The 14,771-nt window shown below is 44.3% G+C and overlaps 1 protein-coding gene across 10 annotated transcripts in view; it reads left to right on the top strand.

Annotated features, from left to right (window-relative positions):
• KDM1B (lysine demethylase 1B) overlaps positions 1-14,771 on the top strand; it is a 68,102-nt gene that overhangs the window by 30,939 nt on the left and 22,392 nt on the right. For all 10 annotated transcript variants that reach the window (XR_006202424.1, XR_006202425.1, XM_042937804.1 and 7 more), the window contains 6 exons: positions 1,175-1,379; positions 3,645-3,829; positions 7,154-7,330; positions 7,725-7,799; positions 10,963-11,100; positions 12,071-12,242. Coding sequence is in view for 8 of the 10 variants with exons in the window: in XM_042937804.1 (XP_042793738.1) it covers positions 1,175-1,379; positions 3,645-3,829; positions 7,154-7,330; positions 7,725-7,799; positions 10,963-11,100; positions 12,071-12,242 (952 nt within the window). In the remaining 2 variants the exon portion in view is untranslated. The remainder of the gene's footprint in view (positions 1-1,174; positions 1,380-3,644; positions 3,830-7,153; positions 7,331-7,724; positions 7,800-10,962; positions 11,101-12,070; positions 12,243-14,771) is intronic.

The following is a 14,771-nucleotide window of genomic DNA, read 5'->3' as shown; positions in this document are numbered from 1 at the left end:
TTGGACCCTGTGAAAGGTGAAGGGCAAGCAAAAGGCATCCGCGGACCGCGTTCGCCCTCTGGACCTCGAGTTCACAAACCCCCACTTGATGGCAGGTAGCATCTGCTCAGAGCCTGGAGAGCTGACAGCAGAGGGTCCCTGAGCTCAAGGTTCTCCTGTGTCAGATTCTTAGAATTCTTGGAACATACATTCAAGATCATGTTTAGAAAAGGCCGTCTGACACAGGATTGGAGGCAGTGTCGCTTTAGAAGCCAAGTAAATGTGATTTTTAGTGCAATAGTCATCCTGCAGATGCTTCGATCCGATGACTCCATATGTTAAATCAGCTCTGGAATGCGATCACATATTTTAAGGCCAAAAATAGCTGCTTTTTTCATTTCTACATTTAGCATCTTATTTTGATAGTTGTAGTGTACTCCTCCCTCTGAAAGTTTTTAGTACCTTCTAGCAAAAAGGAGTAATGCTTGGCTGCTTCTCAGGAGAGCTGTTTTTTTCTGCCTAGTTTCGTAATTTCCATTACCTTCCGATCCTAAGTAAAAGGGGGCGGGGGGTAGATCATGAATGATTACTGACCAGAGAGAAGTTTCTTGTGTCAGACTGAAACCTGAGCTTGCAGCGTAGTGGACTGTACTGACTCTTACGTTACGTGTAATTATGCTGCACAGATAATAACGTACTGGACGCAGCTTTATTTGGTGTTGGCGGTTGGGGGTGTTGGTGTTTGAGGGGCACAGGAGGAGGCTGTTGCTGTGCTTCTGAAAGAATTCTGTTAGGAAACGCTCTCTCCGCGGACCCTTGGCTATTTTTTCTTTTTTTTTTAATGTTTGTTTTTGAGAGAGAGTGTGAGCCGGGGAGGGGCAGAAAGAGAGAGGGGACTGAGGATCCAAAGCAGGCTCTATGCCGACAGCAGCCAGCCGATGTGGGGCTCGAACTCACAAGCTGTGAGGTCATGACCTGAGCCGAAGTCGGATGCCCAGGTGACTAAGCCACCCAGGCGCCCTGACCCTCGGCTCTTTTTGTTTCTAAATCGGAGTGTGCGGAGCTCTGGTGTAGGGTGGTTGGGTGTGAGAGGGCCGTGGGTGAATGACGCACAGCGTCCTCTGTCCTTGGCTGGGTCTGCACGTACGGTTCTTGTCTGCCATTGCGCCTCTCTGTCTTGTCTGCCCCGTTTCAGAGGGTGTCGGAAGTTTCCAACCACTGGTGGTACTCCATGCTCATCCTCCCTCCTCTGCTGAAAGACAGCGTGGCGGCACCCCTGCTCTCTGCCTACTACCCCGACTGCGTGGGCATGAGCCCCTCCTGCGCCAGCACGCACCGCGCGGCCAGCAGCACCAGCCCCGGGAAGCTGGAGCCCTCCAAGGCGGCCCCCTCTGCGCCGGGTGAGAGCCAGTCGTGGCCCTCCCTGCTTCCCCTGCCCCTCTTTCCCCGGGCACGTGTGGGCGAGCAGAACGCAAAAGACATTTTCTTAATGTGTGTGGCCTGATAGAAGGCCCCTCATTATTTCATGCATTTAGTTATGCCGTGGCTCAGTTGTATCATTTGTGTAGATCGTGCAGTTAATTTCCCCTCCATAGTGTGAAGTCTGTAACACCCGTCCAGGAATTGTGTCTACGGAGTTGAAGGAGTAATTTTTATTTATTTTTTTAACAACATTTTCTTTTTATTTCTTTTTTTTTTTCCTTTTTTACATTTATTTGTTTTTGAGAAACTGAGTGAGACAAAGTGTGAGCAGGGGAGGGGCAGAGAGAGAAGGAGACACAGAATCTGAAGCAGGCTCCAGGCCCTGAGCTGTCAGCACAGAGCCTGATGAGGGGCTCAAACCCACAAACTGTGAGATCATGACCTGAGCCTTAGTCGGACGCTTAACCGACTGAGCCACCCAGGCGCCCCATCTTTTTTTTTTTTTTTTTTTTTTTAACGTTTATTTATTTTTGACAGAGAGAGAACGAGTGGGGGAGAGACAGAGAATCCCAAGCAGTCTCTGTGCTGTCAGCACAGAGCCCGATGTGGGGCCCAACCTCATGAACTGTGAGATCATGACCTGTGCCAAAGTCAGCTGCTTAACTGACTGAGCCACCCAGTCACTCCAAGGAGTTTTTTATTTGAAATTTAGGTGGCTACATAATTTGAAGATAATGCAAACTCGGACATACTGGAAGATAGTTTTAACTGTATGAGTCGCCCTTCTTTTTTTTTTTTTTTTTTCCTCTCTCCCCAGTCTCTCTGCTTCTAATGAAGCCATTGAAAATCTCAACTAAGTGATCCACTCTTGAAAATAATCCAAAACATCAGGTCAGGCCAGACCTGCTGTTGACCGTTTACTTTAAATGGATCTTTAAAATTCTCTACTGGAATTCTTAGTGTACAAGGAACAATTTTAGACCTTCCTCTGTCTGGACACTAACAAACTTCATGTTTGGTGGTGCAAATAGATTTTGACCTGGAAGCATTTTTTTAAAGTTTTTAACCAAATAACACTGGGCCCTCTAAAAATGTGGAGGTGGTCAGAATCAAAGCTGAAGTGATAAATCCCAGGGTTAATGAAGGTACAATGAAACAGGCTTGCAAATGCTATATGTGGGTATGGGCATTTGTGAGGGACAGTTTGTGAATTGAAAACCTTAAAATAGACAGACACCCTTTATTCTAGGAATTTATCCTAAATTAATTATCGAAGTAAATTATCAAATGTGAGTCCAAAGATTTATATTGCATTGTTGATAATAGTGAAATAATTAGATGAAAATTCAATGTGCAGCAATGGGGGAGTGGTTAAATCATGGGAAAATACTCTCTGTCCATTGAAGTCATGTTTAATGACATAGGGACAATGTTCTTGAAAGGCAGATTAGGAAAAAGCATTTTTTTCTGGCTTTAGAAAAAACTAAGTACCTGTTATATTAATAGTCTCTGTTCATAGAAACAGCACTGAGGATAGATTATCCCCGTAAATGTTACCCCACTGTTCAAGGATTCTCAGAGGAGTCAGGGATTGATACGTACCTCTATGAACCTATTCATTGTTTTAAAATTTTTTAATGTTTTATTTATTTTTCAGAGAGAGAGAGAGACAGTGGGGGAGGGGCAGAGAGAGAGAAGGGGAGACAGAAGCCAAAGCAGTTTCAGGCTCTGAGCCATCAGCACAATACCTGACGTGGGGCTCGAACTTACAAGCCGTGAGATCATGACCTGAGCGGTTTAACCGCCTGAGGCACCCAGGCGCCCCATTTTTTAATCAGAAAAATTCCAATGAGTTAACACCTATTTCCATGGGGAGTTCACATTCACAGAGTTTCAGTCTTACAAGATAAAGAATTTCGGGGGATTTGTTGCACAGCAATGTGAACGTGCTCAACCTGGCTGCACGCAACACCTGAACTCGGTGAAGGTGGTCGATTTTATGGCAGGTGTTGTTACCCCAGTTAAAACTTAAAAAAAATTTTCCATGCCATGGAAATTAAATTTGTGAGGAAAGAATGGGGAAAATAGGTAGTTCGTGTGTATTTCATCGGCTGGACAGAGGAAGCAGGAAATTTATCGTAGGACAGACCATGGCGCTTGCGGTTTGGTCTTGCCCTGGCGTTTCCCTGGTTTGGGTTTGGAAGTTACGGCCGTGGGATTTGCCCGTCTGTGTCTTCTGTCAGCTCCAGGCATGAACCGGTACTTCCAGCCTTTCTATCAGCCCAACGAGTGCGGTAAAGCCCTGTGCGTGAGGCCAGACGTGATGGAGCTGGACGAGCTCTATGAGTTCCCGGAGTATTCCCGAGACCCCACCATGTACCTGGCCTTGAGGAACCTCATCCTCGCGCTGTGGTACACTAACTGCAAAGTAAGTGAAGGGACGTGAGCTGACGCGTGCGGGCGGAGGCCGCCCTGGGAAGAGAGGGGCTGCGATAGCCGTGGGGCGGGGCGGGGGGCCCTTCTAGATCGGGGATTCTCCACCTGCGCACTGCGGACATTTGGGTGGATGGTCTTTGTGTGGGGGGCTGTCCCGGGCACCGTAGGATGTTGCGCGGCATCCCTGGCCTCTGCCTTCTAGATGCCACTAGCTCACCCCTGGTCGTGACCATCAGAGGTGTCTCCAAGTATTACCCAAGGGGTGCGAAGTCTCTGTATCCTGAGAACCACCACTTCAGATCATATCAGAACTCTTGACTCTAGTGAGTGCGTGTATGGCGCAGAGTTGGTTCCGAGCGCGTTCCGCTGTGAATGCCAAGAGGAAGAGAAGTAAAACATTAAAGATTGTATCATAAACCCCCGGAGGCAGAGTCTTAACATCGTATTATCCTCCAACGCAGAGACTAGTGAGTGCTTTGCTGTTTGCTGGGACTGAAGAGATGTCAGGGGCCTCATGCAGCACCTACTTGGAAAGGGGTGAGGCTAAATGAGAAGGGAATATGAGCTTCAAAACAACAACAACAACAAAGGATTTCCTAACCCTAATATTTTTCTGATTAATTTCTTCAATTGTTTGAGGAACTGCTGAATCCAGAACCTTTGGCAAGACTGCCAAATTAATCTTGATTAAAGAAAGATACTCCAGGGGCGCCTGGGTGGCTCAGTCGGTTAAGTGTCCGACTTCGGCTCAGGTCATGATCTCACTGTTGGTGAATTCGAGTCCCACGTCCAACTCTGTGCTGACAGCTCAGAGCTTGCTTTGGATCCTCTTGTCTCCCTCACTCTCTGCCCCTCCCCTGCTCCTTCACACTCCCTCCCTCCCTGTCCGTCTGTCTGTCTGTCTCTCGCAAATATTTAAAAGAATAGATACTCCAATTCCACCCTGGTATCTCACTGGGTTAGAATCCAGTATGAGGTGGCCTGATTAGGTTATGGCTGTTACTACAACTTATATGAATTATGTAAGTGGGTTAGACAAGGCAGACTTGTTCATTTCCTCCCCAGCAGGCCTGAGGTAGATGCTCAATAAACATTTGCTGAACTGAACAAAATTGTGGTCAGAATTTTCTGTAAATAAGTTGCAAAGATACACTTTTCAGAAAAACAGTCTTGGATTCATTTTTCTTCACGTTTCTTTTCATTTGACTTTGAAAATCAATTGATACAGGTGAAGAAGCTTACAGAAAAAAATCCTGAACTTATCAGCCTGGATCTATTTTAATATTTAATAAAATAGTATGTATTACCTATGTTTAATATTTTAGTGGGAAAACACATATATAGAGGCTATGAGTCAAAGATTTTGAAATCATTTTTATTTTCATGAAAACAAATTTCTTTACCTTCTGCAGCATCGCAAGCCAATGTTATTTCTTGAATACTTTGAGCATGCACTTGACCCTTGAACAGTCTGAGGGTTAGAGGCATTGACTCCATCCCCTACCCACTCAAAAATCCACATACAACTTTTGGGTCCCCTAAAACTTCTAATAGCCTACTGTTGACTGGAAGCCTTACCAGTAACGTAAGCAGTTGATTCACACATGTTTTGTATGTTGTGTGTATTGCATAGTATATTCTTAAAGTCAGCTATAGAAAATATTATTAAGAAAATTGTAAGGGGACGCCTGGGTGGCTCAGTCTGTGAAGTGTCTGACTCTTGATTTCAGCTCAAGTCACGATCTCGTGGTTTGTGAGGTTGAGCCCCGAATCTGGCTCTGTGCTGACAGTGTGGCGCCTGCTTGGGATTCTCGCTCTCTCCGCCCCTTCCCCCACTCGCTCTCTCTGTGTGTCATGACACTGGGTCAAGGCTACGTTAATCTTGAATCTTTGAAATGTTCCGAGACCTTGCCAAAGTTGGGATGAGTAGGGAAAGGCAGTGTGTTTTGTTCTTGTTTATTTATTTTGAGGGAGAGAAAGGGGGCATGTGTGCGGGGGAGGGGCAGAGAGGGGGAGAGAAAGAATCCCAAGCAGGCTCCAGGCCGTCAGCACAGAGCCTGACATAAGGCTCGATCTTACGAACCTTGAGATCATGATTTGAGCCAAGATCATGAGTCAGACGCTCAACCTACTGAGTCATCCAGGCGCCACTCTCCCCTTTTTAAACAAGTTCCTAAATCTGTCTCCTCATATCAGTGATGAGAATCCAGCTTTTCTGCCAGTACCAGTGGCAGTGTGGGCTTCAGCAGTGGCCCTTGCTTGAGTGGTTTATTGAGTCAAGAATGTATTTACGATGTGGTCAGCCCACGCTCCCTCTAGCTGTCCTTCTGTGGGACGGGAGAGGATTAGGAGAGAAAATGCAAATTGCTGTATCTTCCTTTTGTCCCTTTCTTCTTTTTGTCCTTCACAAGGCAAACCTCCCTCTGATCTTACTATATCTTAGTGATACCTGATGGACTCATATACCCTGAAAGGTGGTTTTTTTTTTTTTTAATTGTAAAATGCAATGTAAAATTTACCATTTTTACCTTTGCAAATGTACAGTTCAGTGGCATTAAGTAAATAGTGTTATATGATTGTCTCCATATCTAGTTCTAGAACTTTTTTGTTACCCCAAGAGGAAAGCCCACACCCATTAAGCAGTGACTCTCCATTCCTCCCTTCCCCCAGTACTAGTCTGGCAACCACTAGTCTACTTCCTGTCTCTGTAGACTTGCCCAGTGCGGTAGTTTATATAAATGGAATCGTGCAACATGTGGCCTTCTGTCAGTTGCTTCTTCATTTAACATCACGTTTTCGGGGTTCATCCATGTGGTAGCAGTCATCAGAACTTCATATCATTTTTTTTAATGTTTTATTTATTTTTGAGAGAGGGTGCATGAGAGGGGGAGGGGCAGAAAGCGAGGAAGACAGAGGATCCGAAGCAGGCTCGTTGCTGACAGCGGTGAGCCCAACGTGAGACTTGAACTCACAAACTGTAAGATTATGACCTGAGCCGAGATCAGAGGTTTAACCGACTGAGCCACTCAGGCACCCCAGAACTTTCATTTCTTTTTATGGCCAGATAGTATTCCATGTATGGGTATACCCCTTTTGGCTTATCCATTCATCCGTTGATGGACACTTGGATGGTTTCCACCGTTTTGGTAGTTTGAATAGTGCTGCTGTGAGTTTTGTTGGAACCTACGTTGTCAGTTCTTTTCAGTGTATATGAGTGGAATTGCTGGGTCATATAGTCATTCTGTTTAACTTTTGGAGGAACCAAGAGTTACGTGTTGTATTTGTTTTAACAGCTTGGTTTTGTTTTCAAACACAGGAAGCTCTTACACCTCAGAAATGTATTCCTCACATCATCGTTCGGGGTCTCGTGCGCATCCGATGCGTTCAGGAAGTGGAGAGGATACTTTATTTTATGACGAGAAAAGGGCTCATCAACACGGGGGTTCTTAACGTCGGCACCGACCAGCATCTTCTTCCTAAAGATTACCACAACGTAGGTGACTGTTGCCTTAACGGGGACACCATCCACCACCATGATCAGTGCTAGCATGCAGATACTAGTGAATACTAGTTAATGATACTAGTAACAGCCACATCATCACCACAGAAGTTATAAAGCAAGACGTTTGTAGAACGTGGGTTGCTCTGGGGAAGAGTGTCAGGAACTGTAAGGAGGAGGGGACTCCTTAAGACCAGCACTTCCGTGTTCTTTAGGAAAATAGCTTTCTGTGAACATCAAAGAAATGTAGATGAGCTAACATGGCTTGGTGGTTAGTACCTTCTAGACAACTAACAGGGTATATTGTTTTATTGTTTTCATTTCTCTAATTGGATCCTTCCCCCTCCCTCCATTTTTAAATTTTTTTTAATTTTTTTTATTTTTAAAGAAATCAGTCATCATTATCGGGGCTGGTCCAGCAGGATTAGCAGCTGCTAGGCAACTGCATAACTTTGGAATTAAGGTAAGATTTTGGGACATGAAGTTGATAACAGATGGTTAACCATTCCTTTGGTCCAGATTTTCTAAGATTTAGAAACCAGTTTCTGATTTTAGTGGGCAATTCTAAATGCACTGTATCTTTGTATCTTTTTTTTTTTTTACTTTATTTTTTAAAATTTTATTTTTTAACGTTTATTTTTATTTTTTTTTTATTTATGTATCTTTAAAATCTTTGCTATTGGTTCTAGAAAAGATGAAAAAATTTTTAGAATTGGTTTAATAAAAGAAAGAGTTTAGACAGCTTTACAGAGGGTTTTAGACTCCTAATGAGCAAGTCAGAAGAGATTCTGTGCAGGTATGAAAGCAGAAATTTTTCCCAGGTGTTATTGACACTATAGAGGGGACATTGGGAAAAAGTCTTTGTTTTTGCAATAGCTTGAGACAGCTAATAGCAGCTTAGAAGTTCGCCATTTCTTGTATAAAAGTTTCTGAAACACACAATGAAATTTGCATATATATATTTTTTTTCGAGTAACCTCTGTCCTCTGTGCCCAACATGGGGCTTGAACCCACAACCCCGAGAATGGAGAGTTGCATGCTCTACCAACAGCCAGCCAGGTGCCCCTCAAAGGCACACTTTGACTCTCTGAGAAACAAAAATCCCTGCTTTTGGAAGCAAGATTGGATTAATCTGTTGTTGAGACAGAATTGCATGACTTTAAAGTGTGCTCCACCTGTTTGAGGCAGCTTGCTTCTCCAAGGTAGGGTAGTTTTTACCTAGTATGTGGCCATATTCCAATTCAAAATTAGCCAAAATAGAGACTGTTAGAAAAAAAATTGTGCAATTTAGAATCTAATTTCTATTAGGTTCATTCAAATTAGCCATCCCCTTGATTTCTGTGACTTTTTAGGTCTGACACATTTCCCCTTTTTAAACACTTATTTTTCAAGGGCTTTGGTTTTCAGTAAACCAGATATGAAAATCATCTTGGTAGAATTGAATTAATCTTCACTTTTCTCTGGCTGAAAGAAATGACAGCTTTTTTTTTTTTTAATTTTTTTTTAATGTTTATTTATTTTTGAGAGATGGAGACAGAGTGTCAGAGGGGGAGGAGCAGAGAGAGAGGGAGACACAGAATCCAAAGCAAGCTCCAGGCTCCGAGCCGTCAGCACAGAGCCCGACACGGGGCTCAAACTCATGAACCGTGAGGTCATAACCTGAGCTGAGGTCAGATGCTCAACCAACTGAGCTACCCAGGCGCCCCAAGAAATGACAGCTTCTTTTCCATGGTGTCTCTTCTGCTGGAAGAGTTTCTGAGATGAGAAAAGTTTTCAGTAACCATGTCTAAGAGCCGTTTCCCTCAGTTGAATGGAAGACGTTAAGTCTTGGATTACATTATGTTGCTAACGAAACAGAAGAACCTGAGTTGGATTTATAGGAAGTGTGTTTGCATTTCAAAATCTTCTTTTTTTTAAAAAAAATGTTTTATTTAGTTTTGAGAGAGACGGAACATGAACTGGGGAGGTGCAGAGAGTAGGGGCGACAGAGGATCCAAAGCAAGCTCTGAGCTGAGAGCAGACAGCCGGATGCAGGGCTTGAACTCACAAACTGTGAGATCATTACCTGAGCCGAAGTTGGACGGTCAACAGACTGAGCCACCCAGGCGCCCCTCAAAATATTTTCTTAATGGCGTGAAGCTAGGAAGTGTTTTAATTGATCATTTATTCCAGCATCAGATATTAGGGCCAAGATTTCTTGTTTTTACTTAGAAAACTTACAGATTATGTTACAGGGGAGATTATTAACATCGAAAGTCTAGGGTGCCGTCTTTAATGTCCTGCCTTCCTCTTATACTGAAAAAGAATCTAGAAATGGGTGGGTCTGTGTTAATCTGAATGAAATCCAAGAAAGAGGGTGGGAAGGGTAGAAATTTGGCTATAGCCTTGCTTGTTGAAGAAAATGAGGAATAAAATATTCAGAGGACTCCACCTGTTCTCTCCTTTCTTTTGCCGGGTGATAAGACAGACTCTACAGAGACCACCCATCCTTCTCATGGTCAGGAAAGAGAGTCTCCTGAGTAACCTAGGAGATGGCTAACTTGGGGAACCTCCTTGAGCAATTTGAAAGAGTGCTTTCTGGGATCCAGAAGTGGAATGGGTGGCCTTGAACTGCATAGGATTCCCATTTGCCCTGGGTCACTGCAGCCCAGAGAAGTGTAGCACTTACAGCCACAGGGCTGTCACCCACAGCCCCTCCTGCCCTCAGAAATTTGGGGGAAGTAGAGGCACCTGGCTGGCTCAGTCAGTAGAGCACACGACTCTTAATCTCAGAGTTGTAAGTTCAAGCCCCACATTGGGTCTAAAGATTACTTAAAAATAATTTTTAAAAAGTTAAAAAACGCAGATTCATCTAAGCCCTTAAAAAGAAGAAAAAAAGAAAGAAATCTGGGGGGAGGTAAAATCGTCTGGGTGTGGGGCCAGCCTGCTTAGATCAAGCCCACGAGGTCATCGTTGGGTAGAATGACATATGATTAAAAAAAAAAAAAAATGTTTATATTTTGAGAAAGAGCACAAGGAGGGAAGGGCAGAGAGAGAGAGAGGGAGACACAGAATCTGAAGCAGGCTTCAGGCTCCGATCCCGATGTGGGGCTTCCACTCACGAACCATGAGATCGTGGCCTGAGCTGAAGTCAGACGCTTAACCTACTGAGCCACCCTGGTGCCCTTGTTTTTTTTTTTTTTTTTTTAATAGTCACATCTCAGGGACATTAAAGGCCATTTGCAATGCTAAAGGAATTTTGCTACATACATAGATGTTTCATAGGACAAAATCACTGCATTAACCTAGTTTCTTTTAGTGCTTTTTAATTTGTGGGATAGTATTTCATAAAAGCTCTTAGTGCATCTCACGTGCTGGCTCAGCAAATCTTCTCATTGTGGGGTTGGAGGAGGGACAGTTTAAGGCATTCCTCCAGCAGGCTTCTCACTCCTTGCTAAAAGCGGGATTGTGTGTTTTAACATCTACTTTGGCTTCTGCTCACACCACCCTCTTTTTAAACTTTTGTTCGCAAGCGATCTAATAATTTACTACGTATGGAACTTACCTGTGTCATTTTGCCTTTGTAGTACTGTATTTAAATGGCTACTCTATTCCTGTGTAGCTTCCCTGATTGCCTATCTTTTTAGGTGACTGTCCTGGAAGCCAAAGACAGAATCGGAGGCCGAGTATGGGATGATAAATCTTTCAAAGGCGTCACAGTGGGAAGAGGGGCGCAGATTGTCAATGGCTGTATCAACAACCCGGTAGCACTCATGTGTGAACAAGTGGGTTTCTTGATGATTCGTCTCGTAGATAAGCAGAAGAAAAAACTCTCATTTTGTTTTCGTATAGTATTAATATGCTTCTGGATGATAAATAACAACCCCCAAATGGTTTCTTGCCCCCTCATCCCCGATAAAAACAGTTACAATTCTTCCTTTCTGAGAAAGTGGAGCGAGAGCACAGAGAAGATTTTTTCCTGAGATCTATAATTCTATTTGTGTGTTATTTGCAGGCCACTTGATAAGCTTGTCATTTTAAGGTTTGCTGGGTGAAGCAAATAAAAACACAGCATGCCCAGCTAAATTTGACCTTTTGGATACATAAGTAAATTTTTTTAGGATAAGTATATCCCAAGTACCACGTGGGCTATCTTGCATGCGATGTTTGGGATATACTTATACTAAAAAAACAATAACAAAAAACAACCCCCTCCCCCCCCAAACCCAAACCACTCGTTATTTATCTGAGAGTCCAGTTTTAAGAGGGCATGCTGTCTTTTATCGGGCAACCCTACATAGTTTCTTTGAAGACCTGGTAGGCCCAAGGTTTTTTTCTGAACTGCTTATTTGCCGTAAATTCGGCATCAGCTTCTGTGAGTGTTGGTGTGGTTGCGTGCTCATTCCTGTGAGGGTCCACGCAGGGGACAGGACGTCAGAGCGAGGGGAGGCCATGTGCAGGTGTAGCACCTGAAGCATTAACAGACCCTGGCCACTGGCCACAAGGCTGTAGGGTGCGTGGCATAGAAGCTGCCTGCTGTTACCTCACGTTTTCCTGAGAGAAGCGCTCCTCGATTTCCTGCTCTTTCCTCACTGCCTGACTTGGCTGCCACTCCCCAGGAGGCATGTGTAGCTTTACTTTCGGGATCTGTTAGACCATTTTCTCCATGAGAGAGCTCTGTCTGATTTCAGCTTAGAACCTGTAAGTGTTTTTTCCAGGGAAAATTTTCACCTTCTTATTCTTATTATTTTGAAGCTTGGCATCAGCATGCATAAATTTGGAGAGAGATGTGACTTAATTCAGGAAGGTGGAAGAATAACTGACCCCACTATTGACAAGCGCATGGATTTTCATTTTAATGCTCTCTTGGATGTTGTCTCTGAGTGGAGAAAGGATAAGACTCAGCTCCAAGATGTTCCGTTAGGAGGTATGGGAGAATGGGGTTCTGACTGTTCCTTGGGAGTCTCTCTGTAACCCAAAGCTGGATTAGCAGGAGCAGAGGAGTCCTCTGGAGGGGTGCCCGGCTGCCTCGGTCAGTGAAGCATGTGACTCTTGATCTCGGAGTCGTGAGTTCAGGCCCCCACGTTGGGCATAGAGCCTACTTAAAAAAAAAAAAAAAAAAAAGTGGAGTCCTTTGAACCTTCGTTTTGGACTGCTGAATTCTCCAGACTGTCCCACTCTGGAAAGCAGATCTTCCTCAGGGACCTTTAGATGCCCGTGTTCACGAGCACTCGTGGATCTTATGTTGCATAAAATAGCTGGTGTTTAAAATGATCATTTAAATGTTTAATTTGCATTTGCCCCTAGGAGCTTACTTTTAAGGAAACTGTGGTAAGCCCCTTGTGAATGGTCAATGACATAACGCCCTTTCTAGGTAAGAGAGTTTCTGTATGCCAGGATTTCCTTTCCCTGTTTTGGGCAGTAGGTTGAGATTTTTTTTTTCAGTATGTTTTAAGAATTCAAGAATGTGTATTACAGTTTAAAATTTTAAATTCAGAATCGTTAGGCTTTGGTACTAAATGGACCAAAACGTACTAAGTGTACTCTTTTCGAAAACTTGACTGTCTGTAAGAACTCATTTCCGTGAGGGTGCCAACGGAGATTTTACCATACTGCTTCTTAAATTGATATTTATTTAACCTACAATTTTTATGCCCTGAATGTATTGACTTGTAGTTCTCGGCGAATGTCTGGGTTTCTTAAAGTATGATTCCGTTCGCAAGATGTTAATTTGTTTCAGCAGTATGTTCCCTTATAAGGGTTTTTACTTCTTCATCTTGATAGATGCTGCATCACTGTTTGGAGTAAACGTCTCCGTGACAGGGACCGTCCCTTCTCTTTACTCCCCTTTTCCTCTCCTGCCCTGAGACCCACCATGTTGAACCGCCCTAACTAGTTAAGTGTTCACTGGCAGAGTCTAGCAGAACATTTTCAGAAATTTCCTGGGATGCACGGGGATCATTTAATCAAATGTAGGTAGTGTCCAGACCCAGTAGTGGGCCGTTGAATTTTCTGAAACTGGGGACAGTTACTAAGCTGACATTGTGCGGAATGTTCTCAGAGTTTGGTTAGCATTCTGCACGTGTGTGGTAGTCACTGGACAGGGTTTTCTTCACCCTCCTTTCAGGACTACCACATAAAAACATTAATAGTACTGCTTTGTCTTGGCCTTACTTAAGAAAAGTTATCAGGGCAGGATCAGCAACGCTGTGTGAGTTGGTGTTTCGTCTTATAAATGTTTTTTTGGAAAGCTTGAATAATGGCGCACACATCTCCACTTGGGGAAGGTTGCGGTTACATCCTGCCTGGTAGTATCTGAGCTGAGATTTCACCTAATTAGCACTTAGCCCAAAACACCCAAATATAAATAGTGAGAAGCTAGAGTTAATTTCACAAAGCATATGTACTAGAGCTTTTAAATGTAATTTACATAAAAGTCACATTAAGCCTTCTCCCAATCTGTTCATACTTAATTTCACATACTGTTCCAGCAGTCTTGGTTCTCCCCGAACCTCTACAAAACCTAAAGGAAAATAGAAAGTACATGGCAGGATGCAGGAATGGGACTGCAGGGTGGTAGTGAAAGTGGCAGGAAAGCCCTGTGGTCTGGGGGGGGAGAAAGCCCGGCACAAATCCAGAGGTGCTGCGAGCATCCCCGGATTAACCATCTAGCACGAGGGTGGAAAATTTTGATGAGAACCCGGAGCTGCCAAACAAATTTTTTTAAAATTCACTTTCAGTTCGTGTCTAGCTAAGCAAGTGCACAGGACTTGATAGAAAGAAGCCTGGAGTCTGTGGTGTACATGTAGGGTGGTGGTTCTCACTGGAAAGGTGATGAAGAAGGGCCCGTGCTAAGATTCTTACCATGTGTCAGGCGTGAGCCTCCCTCGCCCCCACATCCCCACAAGGGGAGTCGAAGAGCAGAATTGGAACGATTCCACAGGGCTGTGTATGTGTAGTTGAAAGTTCCGGTTGTGTGACGTGGCTGAATGCTGGGGTTGCTAGCAAGCAGGATTCCCAAGGTGCGTGGTGGCCGGGTGACGCTGGCCCGAAGGGGCGATGGGCCGGGCTGGAGGGTGCTGGCAGGGAGGCCAGTGGGGGCAGCTGCCTCCCGGGGTCGGAATTTACCGGGAAGAGACCAGGCTGCAACTTAGCAGAGCGTGAGAGCGGGCGGGTAGCAGTTGCTGTCTTTGGAAAGGCTGGAAAGGTGCTAGCAAGCGTCTGGCTGTGGGTTTTGGAATTTATTACGTAGGCGGTGAAACACCAGTAATTGGAAGGTATCAAGGCAGCAGACTGAGGTGATGAAAGGCCATAACGGAGTATTCTTGTTTTGGAGAGAATACAGCCGATAGTCTGTTGTAGGTCTCTTAGTTAAGGTGAGAGGTCCTCAGAATGTGACTTCAGGTGATTCACACTAGGACCAGAAAGGGAAGAGGATTTTTCTCTGGGTGTGTGT

Source organism: Panthera leo, chromosome B2, assembly GCF_018350215.1.
Source record: "Panthera leo isolate Ple1 chromosome B2, P.leo_Ple1_pat1.1, whole genome shotgun sequence".
Classification (NCBI taxonomy): Eukaryota; Metazoa; Chordata; class Mammalia; order Carnivora; family Felidae; genus Panthera; species Panthera leo.
Note: the sequence above shows the minus strand (reverse complement) of the source record. Positions and strands in the feature narration are given on the sequence as shown.